At 39.7% G+C, this 18084-nt stretch overlaps 1 protein-coding gene across 7 annotated transcripts in view; it reads right to left on the reverse strand.

Moving 5' to 3' along the window:
• dock9b (dedicator of cytokinesis 9b) overlaps window positions 1–18084 on the reverse strand; it is a 63115-nt gene that overhangs the window by 7157 nt on the left and 37874 nt on the right. For 4 of the 7 annotated variants that reach the window (XM_075477700.1, XM_075477704.1, XM_075477699.1 and 1 more), the window contains exons 18-46: window positions 17460–17552; window positions 17095–17206; window positions 16851–16972; window positions 14829–14915; window positions 14576–14665; window positions 14303–14418; window positions 14006–14075; window positions 13735–13860; window positions 12858–12929; window positions 12607–12753; window positions 12283–12366; window positions 12068–12179; window positions 11764–11942; window positions 11470–11577; window positions 11142–11253; window positions 10813–10943; window positions 7657–7771; window positions 7483–7549; window positions 6846–6893; window positions 6235–6371; window positions 5366–5481; window positions 5135–5272; window positions 4809–4991; window positions 4584–4697; window positions 3982–4197; window positions 3811–3868; window positions 2891–2997; window positions 2112–2234; window positions 1608–1721 (exon numbers count right to left, since the gene is read on the reverse strand). In XM_075477700.1, the coding sequence (XP_075333815.1) occupies window positions 1608–1721; window positions 2112–2234; window positions 2891–2997; window positions 3811–3868; window positions 3982–4197; window positions 4584–4697; window positions 4809–4991; window positions 5135–5272; window positions 5366–5481; window positions 6235–6371; window positions 6846–6893; window positions 7483–7549; window positions 7657–7771; window positions 10813–10943; window positions 11142–11253; window positions 11470–11577; window positions 11764–11942; window positions 12068–12179; window positions 12283–12366; window positions 12607–12753; window positions 12858–12929; window positions 13735–13860; window positions 14006–14075; window positions 14303–14418; window positions 14576–14665; window positions 14829–14915; window positions 16851–16972; window positions 17095–17206; window positions 17460–17552 (3297 nt within the window). Of the gene's footprint in view, window positions 1–597; window positions 1424–1607; window positions 1722–2111; window positions 2235–2890; window positions 2998–3810; window positions 3869–3981; window positions 4198–4583; window positions 4698–4808; window positions 4992–5134; window positions 5273–5365; window positions 5482–6234; window positions 6372–6845; window positions 6894–7482; window positions 7550–7656; window positions 7772–10812; window positions 10944–11141; window positions 11254–11469; window positions 11578–11763; window positions 11943–12067; window positions 12180–12282; window positions 12367–12606; window positions 12754–12857; window positions 12930–13734; window positions 13861–14005; window positions 14076–14302; window positions 14419–14575; window positions 14666–14828; window positions 14916–16850; window positions 16973–17094; window positions 17207–17459; window positions 17553–18084 lie in introns of those variants that run through there. The other 3 variants (XM_075477706.1, XM_075477703.1, XM_075477705.1) reach the window with 2 other exon arrangements.

An 18084-nucleotide genomic window follows, 5' to 3' on the forward strand; every position in this document is an offset into this window, starting at 1 on the left:
AGTATCCCCAAACACAATGCATTCAGTTTTGTCATCATTTAAATGAAGAAAATGTTGGGCCAACCACTGGTTAATATCAGCAATACAATTAAACAAACAACATTGTGCACTGTTACTATTTGGCTTCAATGGTAGATAAATTTGTAAATCGTCTGCATAACAGTGGAAAGAAAGGTTGTGCCTGGCTATAATTGACCCAAGTGGTAACATGTACAATAAGAAGAGGATAAGGCCAAAAATAGATCCTTGAGGGACTCCACAGGAGAGAGGAGCACTGGAAGAGGAAAGGTCACCAACCATAACGGAGAAGGTTCTACTGGACAAGTAAGACGCAAACCACTTCAAGGCAGTGCTGTGGATGCCAACATAATTACTTAGACGTGACAGGAGGACTGCATGTCAAAGGCTGCTGTGAGATCAAGCAGCACTAAGACAACAGGCCACTTGGCATCCACAGACAGAGCAATATCGTTGTGCACCTTTAATGAACCAGATGTTCAAAAACTTTAAATACTTTTTACGCAATTATTCAGTGAAACAAATAACACAAAAAAAACCACAAAGTATACAGGCAACACTCAAACAGAAAGCAGCAGTGTGGAGGTTGAATTGGCAAAGATGTAGATAGAATTTAACTTAATAATCCTCTTATTCCATGCAACTTGAACAAACAATGGTAATTAAAACAAATAAAGGCCTTCTTTTTCTGCGCTACATCAGGGATAAAACAATAAAACATGATGGACTGTATGGAAGAAAGCAATTGCTCTCTTAACATAAATTGCTCACTCTCGTCTCAAGATTCTTTAAAAAATTAAACAGAAAATAAAATTATATTGCATTTCTGATAATAAATCTCCCTAAACCATGCAAGGTAGAAGGAAACAGATTAAGCACAGGAAAATATGAAAGTAATTTTAAAAAAGAATGCAAATAACAGGTTATTCATATGGTGATATTCATGCGTGCGTTTGTGGACAACTACACAGGTATATAGGGATGGAAATAGGCAATATAATCAGTCAAGGGAAAATGAAGAGGCTTAATGGAGAGATTACCCAGAATCCCACGTGACTGCAGAAATAAACTCAGTCAGTGTGGGTGTGTGTGGAAACAAAAGCTATAAATGGAGCAAAATCACAGGCAACACCACAAAAAGAAAAAAAAATAGATTTTGTTTTGCTAAGAACATGCACGTGCCAAATCTGCACTCTAAACTATGCAACTGTTTTGGGAGTCAAGCTGATTGCCGACAACTTTGCAATTAGCAAGCCACTGTACACATAAATGTGCAAAATGTATGCCTACTTGGCACTAGTTTAACAAATACCCATTAATCTAACTTAAAATCTAAAAATGCACAGACAGGACAGGACACAGGCCCAACACACACAGATCTACAGCTAAATACACTTACCGCAGCCTTTGAGGGGGATGAAAAAGAAGAAACATTTCCATTAAAGAGAAGAGAGGACACACTCAGCTTCAGAGGTTCATGTGTGTATCAGTACATGGAAATATGCTCAAAGCAAGAGATAAGATGACATTCACGCTGTTAGCAGACATCTGTAAATAGATGTGTGTTTTTAACTTTTTCAGAATCTTACCTGTCCAAAAAAGGCCACTCTGAAGTATGTGCCCAGCAGTCTCTTGCCAGTATGCATCACCTCCATCACTTTAGTATAAGCACGGTGGAGGGTATCATACAGGTGTGTCAGTTTCTGTTTGACAAACGTGTAAAACAAGTAGTAGTGAGGAAGTCATTTGAAAAGTCAAAGATCAAGGATCATAGAATTAGAAAGAGGCGTTTGAGCAACATTAGGTCCTATTGACCAAAAGTCCATAGCTGATTTTGTTCCAATCTAAATAGTCCATCATATGTCTCACAATAGGAGAATTGGGAGTGCAGCACTATATAAATCTTTTGTGTGCAAAAAGTCTCATTTTATTCACTCTTTTTTTCACAGCAATCAGAGCATGGTGACATGCCTAAAAAAACCAAAAAAACATCATCCATGTTACGTTGAAAATCTCAGATCCACATCCTGTTTGTAAAATTACATTTGTAAATGTAAGGATAACACTGGTGTCTGTAACAATGCCCAGATTACCTCAAAGTCCCTGCGCTGCTCATAAATAGGAATAATGAGCTTGTAGACATCGGCGATGAGCTCATAACGCTCCGCCTTCCAGAGGCCGTCAGCGCACTCCTCCAGCAGCTCCATCAGCACCTCCTGAAGACCACAAGAATAAATTTAAGCTCCAATAAACTTTCCCCTCTTCCCTGCAGTCTCAGCTTAGACTAATTTGCTTTGCAAACAGTCATTGCAAACACTTTGCTGTTTTTGCAGGAAAGCCATCACTGATTGCAGACGGATCTATCATCTGCCTCCTTTTTATTGCAGGATGACTCTGAGCCCAGCTCATAAAGAGAAAAGATTTTCAGACAAGATGGAAGGTAAAAGGGCATTTCATTGTCACCAGATATGTTGACCGACTCATAAAAGTTCAGCCACCACTGTCATTTTCAGTCACAGGCCTCTGTGTCAACACGGTTTAACTGTTGATCTTTTCTTGATCAAAACACTTCAGTACATCCATGCTGACGCCACTTTTTTTCAGATTTTCCCAAGGCAGTTCCTTGTTGCTGCCAAGGAACTTTCGAAAGTAACAAATGCACCAAGCCCTGTGTCAAAGTCTACAATATTGCAATTTCCTCTACACATCAATTGATAATCTTTATAGCGATAAGAGCTGTTCTAAAGGGTAATCACATGACACGTCATTTTTGATGAAAAACACAACTTGAACAACAGAAACGACCGGCGGGTACACAAATTACCATAAACAGCAGGGAGCATTTAGAAAAGATTACAATTAAGTGTCTCACCTCACTGAAGTGAACATCTTGCATCCCTACGTCCTCCATCATGGCCGCCTCCTCGTCAATGTTGGGAGTGATGACACGGAAAGCCGAGCAGCCCTGCCTGAACATACCTATCAGAAAGAATGCACCCAGAGAGATCCAGAACTGAAAATCATTTTCTTTTATTCAAATTTCACAATAAAACCAATGACCGTTCACATAAAAAAAAAAAACATGAATTTTCATCATGAAAAGAAATGCTTTAAAAGGTAAGGTAAGGTATGTCTACAGGGACCCTAAACCTACAATCACCTGTTGGCTGTCACTACAACATGTTAACTCTAAACTCTGACACATTATCTGGTTTGACACAGAAAAGACCCAGAAGAGTGGATCTTATCTAAAGAATGCCATGTTGGAGAGTTTTTAAACACAGGAACAAACAGATGACCCTTGGACCAGCAGGAATGTAGCAGAGGAAGGCGTATGTTCCTGTGAGCATGTGTGTGAAATACGAAGAGCACAACGCTTTTCTTCCAAGTTAAAAAATAGTTTTTAAGATCAAAATTTACCTGAAAATACATGAAATCATCTGAATGATTTTTTTTTTTTTAATGGTTGGTATATTGATTTATAGTTTCCTTGGACAAATACTCATTTAATGCAGATGTCCTTATTTTCCATAGGTGTCAGATGTGAAGCTTTTAAAAAGCTTTTTAGCCTTGTGGAATATCAGTAGGAAAGGTTACCCCCTTAAGAAAGAACATTTTTATAAAGCACAACATTTTCATTAATCAGTCATCTCAGGATAATGTATTTTTCTATCTGGGAACATTTTCCAGCTAATCACTTTACGACCTCTGTCAATGAGGATCATAAAAACCATGGCAGATAATTCAAATGGTTATCCACTGTAAAAGTGAGATAACCCTTTTAAAACCCACCTTTTCTCCACAAGTATTCAGCCACCAGAGCAGCAACGTGTACGTAGCACATGGCTGCCTGTTGGTGAAGAAGAAAAGTCCCAGGATGGAACAACAATGACTCAGTGAAGTGAAAAGCGAAGTATTTGGGAGCTACATGTGGCACATTTACATTTTTACTGTGAGGAATACCTCAGAAAGATCGCTGTTCTTGTTGTGGATGCGAGCCATGCTGTCCAGCCAGGTTTTGCGGAGCTCGGGGGTGCTGGTGTAGGACTTGGCCAAGCTGTACTGGAGGTCCACAAGCATCTCCGGGTCGTTCTCGTGCTCCTTCATCTGCTCTGTGGCCATCAGCACTGTCCTGATGCGTTTGGTTAGGTCCTTTACATCTGAGGGAAATGCTGTGTGCTGTAAAGAGCAACAGTGACACATTAGGCTTATTTGCCCACTTCTGCACAATGTCAGGGATTACTCAAAGCTAGTATACAAGCATTAACATGTCCATGCACAAAATAACAATGAGGCTTGAATTTACCCAATTCTGAAACTAGTAATGAGCAGCTAGATGAGTAGTGAGATTGGGTGTTTTCAAATTTACTGTCTAATCTCAAAGTATATCTTTAGCTTTGAGATAAGGCTAGTTTTTAGCTACTTATTTTTATTGTTAGTACACCAGTGAACAATTTTACTTTTCTCTTTCTGTACACTATGTCTGTTAGTAACAGATGACAATCTAAGTTTTAAAAAGCATTTAAGCAAAGACTGCAATAGTATGTTTCAGGACACTCTCCCACCTTGATGTTCTTGTCACTGTTGGCACAGTTGTTGATGATAGAGAGAGACTGCTGGAAACGGGTACCTCCAATACCGATGACATCAGCAATCAGCTGACTGACGGCAATTACCACCTGGGGGAATGTAGATGAATAAAATCCACTTTGCACTAATGGTTTTTAATCAAAAAGTACAGAGTAGACAAAGAAAATACCCACGTTGAACAGTGAGGTAGACATAAATACCTGCAGGTGTGTTCTCACAAAAGACTTGCGGCCTGTGTAGTCAAAGTTGCTCTTCATGAGGAAGTAGAGAAGATGGGCGGCGTCGCTACGGATGGAGCTCAGCTTGGAGTTACAGCACTTGAGGATTTCATAGCAGAGAGAGGCACACATGTCGGCCCGTCCATCAAAGAAGGTACAAGGGAACTGGAGGACATGGAAAAGAAACTTTACGATCATTTTAAGAAATTGTTCTGAAACAAATGATTCCAGCTTTTCCACTTCCTTCTGTAGTCCAGTCATCATGACAGTTCAACCAAATTAGGTGAAACAGAGACCCTGTATTTCACCTTGTAAATGAAGGTCCTGAGTGAGGTGAAGACCTGTTTGAGAGCGGCCTCTGACTGAGGGATCTGCAGGAAGCACAAGTACACCTGGAAAACTTTCTTCATCAGAGGATTGTGACCTAGATCTGAATTCAGTTGGGTCTGAAAACATAGGAGGTACATGTTATTTGATGACCAGCCTCTAAGAAAGGTGCATGCTGGAGGTTTAGGTTAAATGACTGTTTTTGTTAACACCTTGAATCCCATGATGAAGATGCCGAGTGTGTCGAGCACGGTCAAACAGACCTCTGTGGACACGTTGGCCTCCAGCAGGCACTGGCTGTTCACATCCGCTTCTGTATGGGAGTACACTAGAAGCAAAGATCCAAGGTCACCGTTAAAAATAAAACTTTATGAGAACAATAACATATCATGTGATCTGCTTGGGAATGACTGCTTTGTTGATGCAATTATCGATCATCACCATTATGTCAGATTCTCATTGTTATTGCAGCTGCCACTGTTCACCAGTAGAGTTCAGTATAACATTGATTCCCATCAAATAAAAATAATTTGAGGCATTATCAGTTCAGGCAAAACTAACAGTTTTCAGCTGTAATCATGTGGTCAATTCCCCTCAGGATAATTTGGTTCCTCAAACACAGACGGCAGACTGATTTTTTTCATGTTAGAAGAAACTGTCTTAAATATAAGTGAGCTCTTAATCTTAATTAAGAGAGACATTAAAACAACGATCGGCTCCCACATGACTGCTGGATTCTAATTAGGTCTCTGCTTAGAAAATAAGTTTTACTTCCTGACTTTATTTATTTGCCATATACGTCTTTGATTTGTTGATTGCCCCTCTGACTATACTGTATTACCTTCGGCCAAATCAATTTTCACATGTTCCTGGTTTCCTAGTGTTTTCTCTAATGGTATCTGTCTTTTGTGCCAAAACTGGGTTTTAACATTTCGCCTGGTTTTATATAGTTTACTCACTGATTCTTCATGTTTGACCCTTGACTACAACTTAAGGTTGGATTTTTGGGATTGCGCTCCGTCTTTGGTATCCCATCTTTCACATAAGAATAACTGATTTCATTACAGAAGGTCAAGCTTACTGTTATTGATGGTGTGAGCACTCTCCAGAGCGCCTAGCTGCTGTAGGCGAGCGTGCAGGATTCCAGCCCTGTTACGAGACACAGGCAAAGTCAGAGACTTCCTGTCTGTAGCCACAGGTCCTGTGCCCTCCTGGCTCCTATTGGGAAAGGAAGATCATGAACCGTAGGTCTGGACGTCTTATTGTCATACGGCAGAAAAATCAGGACAATGATAAATAGCCCTCATTACACATTAGTCAGAGTGAGGGGCTTGTGTTGTAAAGATGAAAATAGCAGACAAAATATAAATTAGGGGCTGTTATTTATGGGTTATATAGATAAAAGAGACGCATATACGTGACATGCATTTAATCAAGCAAAGGAACAAACAAAAAAGAATCTCTTACCCATGCAGGAAGGGCACAGGGCTGCATCATTACTCACAAAACAACTTGCCAGCAGTGTTACAGATAAGAGAACAAACCAACAGCTTAAGGTTAATCTATTCAGTGAGCTTTACAATTAGCAAGTCTCTGTGTAGGTGTCATTTATTGCACAGATGAAAAGCAGAATTAGTTTATTTTACTTATTTAATAAGACATATGTGACATCCATAGAAAGATTGACTCTACCTGGCAATGAATCGTTTCCCCATGTATCTGAACTGATGGAGGCAGACTCTGCAGGACAAACATTAGCACATCACAGTGAGGGCTCACCTTATACTCAGGTCAGAGGCTGTTTTCCACAAGTTAATACTTCTGGTGACATATGTACACGAGCAGAGTCAGTGCAGTCTAATAATTTGGGTCTAAGAACTCTAGTAGAGTAAGTCTGAGTTTTACAGAGGAAAATGATTATCTTGCTGGTCTAGTTCATAAAGGGGCATATGTGTGCATGTGTAATGTAAAATGATGAGTGGTGGCAGAACAGTAACAGTGTTTTCTTCTCTAAATGTAAAGCTTTGATAAGGGAAGTGTTGTCTAAAGCCATTAAAGCACGAAAAATAGAAGTTGAGGTTTAGAGGAAACCTTATTACCTTATTATTACTGTCTTCACAGTCCAACATGCCAGAAAGATTTGACTTTTTGCTTTGTGTTTAGCTGTAGAGGTGTTGGGAGGTGCACATCTTATATTTTAGAGAAGCCAGTTGTTTCCTTTAGTCATAGGCTTATCTAAGTTCAGCTAAACAATTTAATCAAATAAGATTCTAATGGATTCTATCAACTAGGCTACCGGCCTCGATAGGTTGTCTAATTCAGTACTTACTCTAATAATGTGAAGAACTCTGTTAACTCTGCTGGAGCTGCTTTGTTCCAATACGCAAAGAGGGCCTCTGATGGTGATGAAATAGTAACAAAGTAGTAAAAAAAAAAAAAGGATTGTTTTTAGACATCAGCATTTGTCAAAATCCAATGTAATAGCTCAGACACGCTGTCCTACCTTCTGACATGCTCTTGAGGATGTGTAGAAAGCACATGAGCAGGTTTTTGATCTCGTCTCGGTCCAGTTTGTCACAGCGCAGCACAGTGCTCCCAAGAGCTGACACACACTGGTTCTGGTGTAGAGGAGCAAAATGGATACGACTCAGTTGGCGGAGAAGCGGAAAAACCTGAACTTTTAAGAGATCACGTCACTCAAACAGCCCAAACTTTGAGAGAATACTCAAGTATTCCTTTTAAAGAGGGGGTGGGAGCAAAAGGAGTCCATTTGCTGCAGCAGCTCTGTGCTTTAAGACACATTTAGAAACACACTCAAACTCCATGAAGTGAAGACACTCAGAAGAGAAGAAGGATTTTGGATATATTGTACAGATATGTTTCGTGTGTGAATTGGAGCACATGGGCCCAAGATGTACCAAACGCATAAGAGTTTGGCCAGTGAATTTGAGATAACAATAAACACTGTACAGCTATAGCCAAGAGCTGAAGGTGGAGACGTAAAAAATGGCCAAGCAGGGTACTTGTATAGGTATGTTTTCCACGTGAATTCCATCCACTTTCTGGCCTGTGGCTGATTTGTCATTCTCACTGTCACTGTCCGGCAGTAGGTCAGGCAGAGGCACAGTGAGGAGAGAGAAGTCCATTGTGACCCGCTTTGTTGCACGGCACAGAGGCTGAACTCGCTCCTCCGGGTCGAGGGGGATGGGGGGCACATTGACAGAGTGTCTCCTGGTAAATCGCTCCTTTTGATGGAGTTGGGTAGTCACAGAGCAGGGTGAAGGGGTGTGGGAGCTCTGGAGAGAGGAGGATGTGGGCATCCAGGAGTGCAGATAATGCAAAAATTTAAATAAACCAAAGAAACATCATTAATCTTTTTTTTCTTTCTTTTTTTGTTGTTGTTGTTGTTGTGTCTGGCTTTACATATTTTCCTTTCTTGGCTCTCCTGTGTCGAGATTCTATTTTGGCTCAAAGCCGTATGGTTTAATTCAGTAAACGATATGTTGTGACTTTAAATGAACCCATATACTGTGGTATAAGACGTGCACATTTCTGTGAATTATGTCAAACTGAAGAATGCTTAGCTGCTATAAGCAGGTTCTAAAAACTTTTAAAATGTGTACTTTTCAAGCAAGTTCTAAAGTGGCATCAACTGTCTGTTAGTTTTGTCTGTCTATCAAGTGATATCAGACAGGCTGCTGGGAATCTAGGGGGATCATTTAATGTCTTTGTGCTTAAGTGATCTAAAAAAAATTAAGACATCCCCTTGGCTGCCAAAAAAATATCCATTGTCCTCCTCTTACTTTGAATACTCTATTGTAATACACTCAAGTACTTTCCAGGGTTCCATACATTTTCTCAAGTTGCACCAAAATTGCAACTTCTTTCTGGGACAAAGAGACATGATCCCATCACCCCTGTGCTTGCTTGCATATATTGGCTGACTGACACATTTCATATTAGTTTTAAAATCTTAATACTTGGCAGTTTTATATTGCCGTGCTCCTAAATACATTTTAGACTTACTGATATAGGTGCTCATTATGTGTGTTCCCAACTATCAAGATCATTACCACGTATTTATTCAAAAGAAAAATGGGGATTTTTCCCAGACCTCTATGACTACATGCACACAGAGTCTCTGGCTACTTTCCCTCTGTAAAACATTTTTCTCATGAAAGCCATTATTTTCTTATTGTTTCTAGAATTATCTCTATCTATTTGATCTTATTCAGAGTGCTTTTCAAATAAAGTTGTATTACAATTTTTCTTAATCTCGTTAGTTTCAATGACACCCCTTCTCATGTCTCATGTCTTTTTGTTTTGGTTAGTCCTGCTAAATCATGCCAATTACCAACCACATCCTGTAATTTCACAAACTTTAAAATCACATCTTAAACTATGCATTAAATTACCATGGTTTAATTCCACTAATTCGATAGGTTTGAGTTTAGATTTCACTCCAGTTGAGCTTCAACTGTGTGGAGTGTTTTCATTACGAAAGTTAAAGGAAGTTGAGAGGAAAACTATAGACCCTGCAGTCCAAAATGTCTCATTACTTGTAAAATGAATTTAATTGAAATGTTGGCTTTGATCAGCATTGATGGGGACAAAACACTCGGGTGCAGAAGCCAAATTTCACGGCAGGCGCTGGGGCCAAGAGCCCCTATAATGGGCACTGCTAACTTTTGCTTTGCAGCAATGATTGTTCACCACTTGTATCGTCTCAAGTGATGGCACAGAAACTGACGACAGCTTGCAAACAATAAGAGAAGAGACCGATTCATTTTACAGTCGGCAAGACAGCTGGCGGCTCCCTTTTAATACTGCTGTGCAGGGCTGACGTCGACGAGCCCGTCAAGAATAAACTTGTGTAAATATCTCTGAAACTGTGGTTCAACACAGCCTGCAGATACAGTGTGATGCCATCTCTTCATGCTGTCATTATAGGATTGTCCTCTGGAGGTAATAGTAGTTCTGAATACAGTGCAGCCCAAGACCACTGAGGGTAAACAAGACTTACGGGTGGGCTTAAAACTTCTTGTAAAAACGTCATAACCAATCTTTGGCTCTAAGCTCGCAGGCCTGGGCACTTGTGAGATTTCATTCTGATAGAGCAGAATTTTATCTTAGTAATTAGTCACCTGATCGTTTACAATTCAATATTTAATTTTGCATCTGTTAGCAGTTCATTTCAGAAGAATTTTCATCATCTCCATTTTTTGTTCATTTATTGTCACTTACTGTACTCACAGTTGCTAAGCTATCAGTGTAATTTTCTGTGACCAGCTGAAAGTAAAACTTTGCAAATAAAACCCTTGAATGTGACAAAAATGTAAAAAAAAAAAAAGAGTTAACCTTTTTATCATAAATCAATGTTCAACTTGAGTGCAAAGTCTATACTAACCTGTTCAATCCCTTACATTCCAGCATTTTATTAACAGTAAAGCAGATAAAGCCTTCAGTCAAGTTTTATAGTTAAAAAAATTGAGCGCTGGAGAAATTGAATTAACTTTCACAAGCAGTCAACCATCAGGGTAACATATAGTAGTATACAGAACTGACGACAAAGAAATATAGAGTCGAGCCTTTAAAGAACAAACACACTTAAATGGGTATGAAATGACTCAATAACATTGTAAATTCAGTGTTCAGCTACCTTCTCCAGTGAGTTGGTCTTGTCACTACTCTTGTCCACTAGACTATTTGCGGAGTCAGTGGAGACCAGAGAGCCTCTGGAGTCTGCATGGTGGACTGAGCTCACATTGGGAGTAGAGCTGTGAGGAGAGGCTGAGGAGGTGGAGAACATTACCTTTAAATCATCAAAACAACAATTTTCTTTTCCTTTTTTTTTCTCTGATTTCCCCAATAAGCCTAAGATTATATAACTTATGGTTCGATTTCAGCACTTTGAATGTCTTTCCATGTCTCTTCCACTTACTGACAAAGAATTAAATAATATTTCCAGCAGGTTTAGCAGCCACTCACCGGTTCCAGAGATGACTCCAAACACATCTTTGTGGAGAGCATTTTCTATACAGCTTCCGGGTTTCTGAGGAGTTACCATGGAGCTTGGCACCAGGGAGTCCTCCCTCATGTTCTGGGACACAGAAACAAAGTGAGCTGGCTTAGTTCTGCGACTGACATCCTAACACAAGTGTTCAAAAACAACCTTGAAAACATGAATGACATGCTAAGCTGACATTAACCCAGTAACCAATTGCTTGGAGAGACTGCAGGTCTAATATTGACAATCATATGGACACTGGAGAGGCAAGCTGTTAGTCAGTTTCCCACCATTAGATGTCAGGCTTACATTGTTGTTGCTGAGGGGAGCTGAATCCTTGATGTCGAGTCTGTAAACGTTCTCCTGAAGCAGACCAAACAGAGGGAGGTAGAGAGTAGCGAGTCTGGCCTGTTGGCTCTGAAATAACACACAAAAGCCATAAGTTGATCGGTTTTAAAATGCAGACAATTTTCAAACCTAACTTCAATTATTAATGATGAATTCAGCAGGCACCATTTCTGATTTAACCCAAAACATTTACCAATTAAAAATTATTTTAGCTAAAGTGAACGTGACTCAGGAGGTAAGAGCTGCAGGACTTACTTTCGCAGCATAGCGGTCGTCAAACGTGTGTTTAATCATAAGTCCCTTGAGCACCTGGATGGCGATCTGGCGGATCTCTCTGTACTCCTGAAGTGCCCCGCCCACCTCCCTCAGCAGCAAACCCACCAGAAAGTGGTTTCGGCAGAAGTCATCGGTAAGCGAGTAGTCAAGCTGGAGATCTGAAGCAAGTATAAATCAGAAGAATAGCATTTGGTTCAAGATAGACGGGAAAGAATTTGTTTCAGAAGGGTAGACTGAATTGAAAATTAACTCTATGTATGGACTTGATGCTCATTGTTTATACCTTGAAACCTCTGTATCCTGCCTTTTCCAAAGGGCATGGGCAGATTAAGAGGCACATAGTGCTCGTGATTGCAAACCACCCGTAGGAACTCAAACTTAAATTCATACAAAGTCTGAAAGAAAGTTAAGAGACATAACATTTCAGTGCTTTAAATCTGCTTAAAATTCGCATTAAAATCCTTTGTGTAAACCCTTTAAAGAAGTCAGCCTGGTAACCTTGGGGTCTCCGGGCAAAAAGCAGTTCATGTAGTTGTTGATCTGCTTGAACACGAAACCTCTGTCCATGAAGGTGAAGCAGTGCTGAGTCAAAGGAAAGAAAAGTGAACAAACAATCTCCCAGATTTATTTTCCATGAAGTGAAATGAAAAAAATTACTTGCCATTAAACAATTAAGTTTTTAAAAAATCTAGTTGGGATGATTTTTAGACACCTTTAGTCTTTGTCATATTACATTTAAGCTCAAAATACAGGAAATTTCGCTTAACTTGTAAACATATTAAATGGTAATACTGCACAGCATGAGCTGGGAAAAGTGCCAACCTTGATGAAAACTGCCAGGCTGTGGTTGGCATTGCGAGAAGCATCAAGGTTGTCCTTGTATTTCTGGGTAATGTGTGGCATCAGCATACTGACCAGAGTCTCCACTGCATGGTAGAAGGAAGCGGAAAAGCGTTGGTTCCTGGAAAGCTGTAATCAGGAAACAATGCAAAAAGAAAAAACAGGAGTAATGCTTGAATGGAATGCCTTGAGGAAGAGAGAGAGAATGACTAAAAATAAATAAATAAACCTACCTTGACCTTCCCACTCTCTATAAGATAATGAACCATGGATTTCGCCAAAGCTTCAAAAAAGTACCACGAGTGCTGCAGAATAAAAAAGAGTTAGTGAAAAAACACACTATGTGTTCGAGTGTATGTGGAGGGCAGTATTTTTCACATACAAATTAATGTCTGTTGCATTCAGCAACAACTCTCATCATGCTAATCAGGTTTATCAGTACAAGGTCAACTCTTTTTACTTCTCAGTATACTAAAGTTTTACAAACCCCATTTCTTGGAAAGTTGGGAAGTTTTCTAAAGTGAAACTAAACTTAAATCTGCAATTTGTTACTTTAAAACTTTATTCAACAGACAAGAGTTCGAATCAAGTCTAGAAATTAAGACCAAGAATTTCTTTAAAGAAAAAAAAAGTCCTTGAATTTTCACACAGAATCAAACACTGCACATATTGAAAGATTTAAGTTCTTTGCAGTTTTATTGCGAGATATTTCTAATTTAATTTTTCAACTGAGGATTGAAACAAGCCAATAGTTTGGTGGCGGTTTCTTTCACTCCAAACCCTGACACCCTCATCTGCCACTAATTTATAAGCTATAAATTGCATATTACACATATTCTACTACATGTTCTGTCTTTCTTAGGCTTTCATCCAACTTTATTTTGACTGTGTTCAGTTAAAACCCTTAATATTATTTTCTTTGCAAACCAGCAAATTACAGATTACATGTCTTTGTTTCATTTTAGAAAACTTTCTGACAAAAACACAGCTTGTATAAAATATGAAAAGGAGAAATTCATTGCTCATAAAAAGACAGCATTGCAACTTTTAAAAAATCCTTTTTTCAAATTTTTGCCTTTGTAAAGTAGGAAAAAAAGGCATTTCGGTTACCTTCAGCAGCTTGTTGCTTGTTAAGAAGTCTGTAGATGGCTTGAGTATGGCTGTCATGGCTTTAGCCAGCTCTTCATGAACTGTTTTTACACAGATGGAGGAATAAGGCTCTGGCTTCAATACAAACTGAAGGCAGGAACAGGACAAAAAAAAAAAAAGTGGTGTATTAGTTCATGTTTTCTGTGTTTTCATGTTAATTCATCTCAGTTTTTAACTGGAAAAATAAGCACACTAAATATCATCAACAAAAATATAATGACAAAACCTGCACCTTGACGTAAGATCTTAGGTAATGCTCAAGTCCCTCTTCGTGGCACTGTGCTACCACATGAACCATCACCCTAAAGAAAATGTAAACAAAAAAATGATAAGAAAGGTGGAAGAAAGACTTGCCAGAAGGAACAAGACAAAGACAGGAATTACATCTTATTTACAAACCAGATCTAAGTGCTGTAACTGTAATTTTCTACAGATGCATACAGTTAAAAGAGACCAAAAGTATAGCTGCATCACATTTATGTCCCTGGAAAGCAGGAATTATATGCATGTGTTTATTCCTGTGGCTTGCCTTGTGACATTGACAGCCACATCCTCATGCGTCGCTCTCGTTAGGACACAGAATAGCTGGTTGAGGATAGTAGGCAAAAAGTTGACCATCACATGACCTTCCATTGCATGAAGACTCTGGGAGGAATGGGAGAGGAAAGAAACAAACACTGAATGAACGTAGGCTGTAGCATGTGATAATCCTGTTAGTTTTGATGCATCATGAACAAAAAAAAACAACTAAAAAAAAACGTGTGGTCCTTTTCCCCTTAGAGCAATTCAAATGTATGAATACCTTCAGGAATTTAACCAGCTCCCCCTCTGAAGCTTGCTCTGACGTCTCCATGCTTTGACAGTGGTGGAAGAAGTTGTGCAAATGCTGATCCTAGTGGAAACATCTAATATTAATACATATTTCTCACTGATTTGCTTTTAAAGAGAATAGAGTGCTTTTTTTTTTTTAATCAAGAACACATTGCACTGTGAGTAAGCATGTGAGATTAGTAGACATATAACAGATATATATATATTGTACTTTGTGTGTATACCTGAGTGTAAACTGTGGAAACCAGATGGGTTGAGACTGTGAACAGGGGTTTGCCACCATCTACCCATTTAATTTCCAGACCAGACTGCTGCAATGACAAATAGGTATCAATTACTGAGCTGCATCATAAACGACTGGCTGATGATTAAATAGGTAAGTGAACTGAGATTTCAGACACGAATCACTTGTTATTGTACATCGATACTTACAGGTCCAGTCGGTTCCACACTGATCAAATTCTAAGTACTGGCTCATGAAGTTGTAAGCAAAGTGCTCATACTCAGGAATCAACACTTGTCTAAGCATGTTTAAAATCAGAATGTCTTACGGCATTTATGAAGAAACGTTTTAATGTATAAAACTACAATTTAAAAATAATATGCAGACAAATTCATTGTCATTAAAAACTGACAGAATTGCATTTTTGACTGGAGAAAGGTCTGTAAAGAAATTTCTGACATATTTGGTAAAGACCTTTTCGTGTATAATTTGAAAAAGCAATAAAGATATGTTTAAAAAAAAAAAAGAAAAAAACTGACAGAATAATTAAATGGGGAGTGGGACATTTATGGAAATTTATTATGTAAATTGTCCAAAGAGAAATCATAAGTTCTCTAAAAATAACAACATCATGGATTTTTTTCTACAGGTTAAATTCTACCAAACAACTAATTTTGTTAAAAGCACCTCTAACAAAGCCTATTAAATTGGAAATCACATCTCAACATTGTGGAAAAGTTAATTGATGTGATACTTTTGTATTCATTGTACTACAGCTGGAACCAAATTCACCGTAAACCAGTTAGTCTTGCATCATGCAAATGAAGAAGCGGGGGGGGGGGGAACTTCAGTGGTGGGGTGCTAGTGGCAGATTTAATGAATTACATTTGAATGCTGATCAGATTCCAGAGGAATTTGGTGAGCAAGCCAGCTGGACCTGCATAAGTTCCCAATCCAATCATTGCTCATAACACTTCTATTAATTTACCCTGAGATGCATCGAGAAGGCATTAGCCCCTTTCACACTGCGACCCGCTATCTTAGCGGGTCCAAATTGCACCTTCGACCCGCGTCGAGCAATGTGAACGCTTGGCGTGTCAGGGTGACCCGTGTCGTCTGAAGCCGAGTTCAGGGGGCGTTGCCTAGTGGCAGAGCGTCACACGAAACACATAAAATGCTGGGCGTGTACAATGACGTAGTCACAAGCCATGCGCCGGAGGTAGGGTTAAATACACCTGTCTGCATCAAATTTTTCAAACAAACGATGGCGGGACACCTTGAGAACTCGTTTTTGCAATGCAGTTCATGGAGATGTTACTTTACGGTGCGTCTTGCTGCGTGGGAAACCGAGCTCTCCCATCTTTCTCGCCAGCCCTTCCAGCAGAGGTCCATCCTTCACTGTCCCCGACATGTGGCGGTAAATAACGTCCTCTGCTCGGGGGCTGAGGAGCTCGCGGACCTCCTTGTCTCCCCAGTTGGCCATATTAAAAAATGTCTCGAACTTGATGTAGGCTAAAACAGAGTAAAACTTGTCCTCACCTGTCGCTGTTGTTCTGAATCAGCTGTCCATTCTGTCTTTTAAACTCCTCACGTCACGCCCACGTCCGACCCGTGTCGATTGTGTTCACATCAAACTCGGCTCGGCAAAAAGACTAGGGTCCGACGCGGGTCGAAAGGCGAGTCGAGTTGACGCGGCAGCCCGGGTCGGCAGTGTGAACGCAACAGCGAACACGCTAAATTCGCGAATTAAACGCGGGTTATTCGGCAGTGTGAAAGGGGCTAGTGAGGGAATTACAAGAAAATACAGTGACTTAGATAAATATTCAAATTTAACACTTCTGACTGACAACAGAAATATTTTCAGAAATTTCTTTGCATCTTTGCTTGTAAGTAGGTCAGAAGATTGTTGGTAACAGGTCTGTCCTGACCATTAATTAGTACATTTCAATTTACAGAACTCATCTTAAATAAGTCAGTGCTAATAATAATAACAATTATGTTTTGGTTTTTTTATTGCTTTTACCTTGTTGACACCATCCTGGGAGCTGAGATACCCGGCGGGTAGATTAACAGCCACAGAAAGCTGTTGCTCATTCATGACGACTCTGCTGCCATCCCTCAGCAGAGGCAGCCAAGCTGATCCCACTGAGGGCAAAAAAAAACAGATCAAACAGTTAAGCCCGTATTAAGCATCTGTTGCTACATGGTATTTTGTGAACACATTTTACATTCACAGGGGGAAGAGGTGGCTAAAATTGGCAGCCTACCCGGAGTCTCCACCAGGTCTTTCTTTTTGCTGTTGCTGTCACAGCTCACATGATAGAAGGTGAAGAGAAGGTGATGCTTCTCATGCAACTGGGTAGGCAGCTCTATCTTTATCTGAGGGTGACAAAAAAGAGCAGATTCATAGGGTTGGTTTCCTAATACAGACTAGGTGCATTATAAAAGTGTAAAATGTCTGCCGAGGATTTCAAATGGGGATTCATTGTAAAGTTTAAATATGCTCAAACACCATGGGAGGAGGGCAGAGGTACCTTCTCACATTAGAGCATGTGGTTTAAAAAAAACAGAAAACTTTTGAACTCTCTTTACTATACTTTCCATGTGTGGCTGTGACTGGGAGCAGAAATACCTCATCATAGAACTCAGGGTTCTGCTGGTGGTGCAGGACCGCCGCATATGCCTGCTTTGTGAATAACGGTCCTCCTGGACGACCATAGATGCACTGCAGCGGATTCAAAAGTAAGTGTCATAGAAGGGAGAGGAATTGATGAATTCTTTGAATGATTTTACATATGTTAACAACACTGTGGTTAAAAATATCATGTGTTTGTTAGTTTGTCTGCCGGTTTTGTCGAGATGTCCCTGGTCATGAATAGAAAGTTAAAAAAAAACTTCAATTAATTAACAGCAACTATTGCCAAGTTGAGACCCACATCAAAAGCACGGTGTAAACTAAAGTGCCAAGTCATGTGTTAAGTTTAAAGTCAAGGACAAAACATTACCATTAAGTCACAAGCTAAGATCACATTTTCCAAATGATGACTCCCAACAATAAGCCCAAACATTTTGAGTCGAGATCAACTATGATCAATTCAACAGCAGTGTCTGCCTGCCCTCATAATTAGTTGGCTGGGTGATGACTTAAAGTTGTCATGCCTGAGGATCAAGTTAAGCCAAGTCACCAAACCCAAGCTTTCCTCAGTTGTATCCTGTGTGATTCGAATCCATCATTTTCTATTCAGCCTTGAAAATGT

This window comes from Odontesthes bonariensis, chromosome 11 (genome assembly GCF_027942865.1).
Source record: "Odontesthes bonariensis isolate fOdoBon6 chromosome 11, fOdoBon6.hap1, whole genome shotgun sequence".
NCBI lineage: Eukaryota > Metazoa > Chordata > Actinopteri > Atheriniformes > Atherinopsidae > Odontesthes > Odontesthes bonariensis.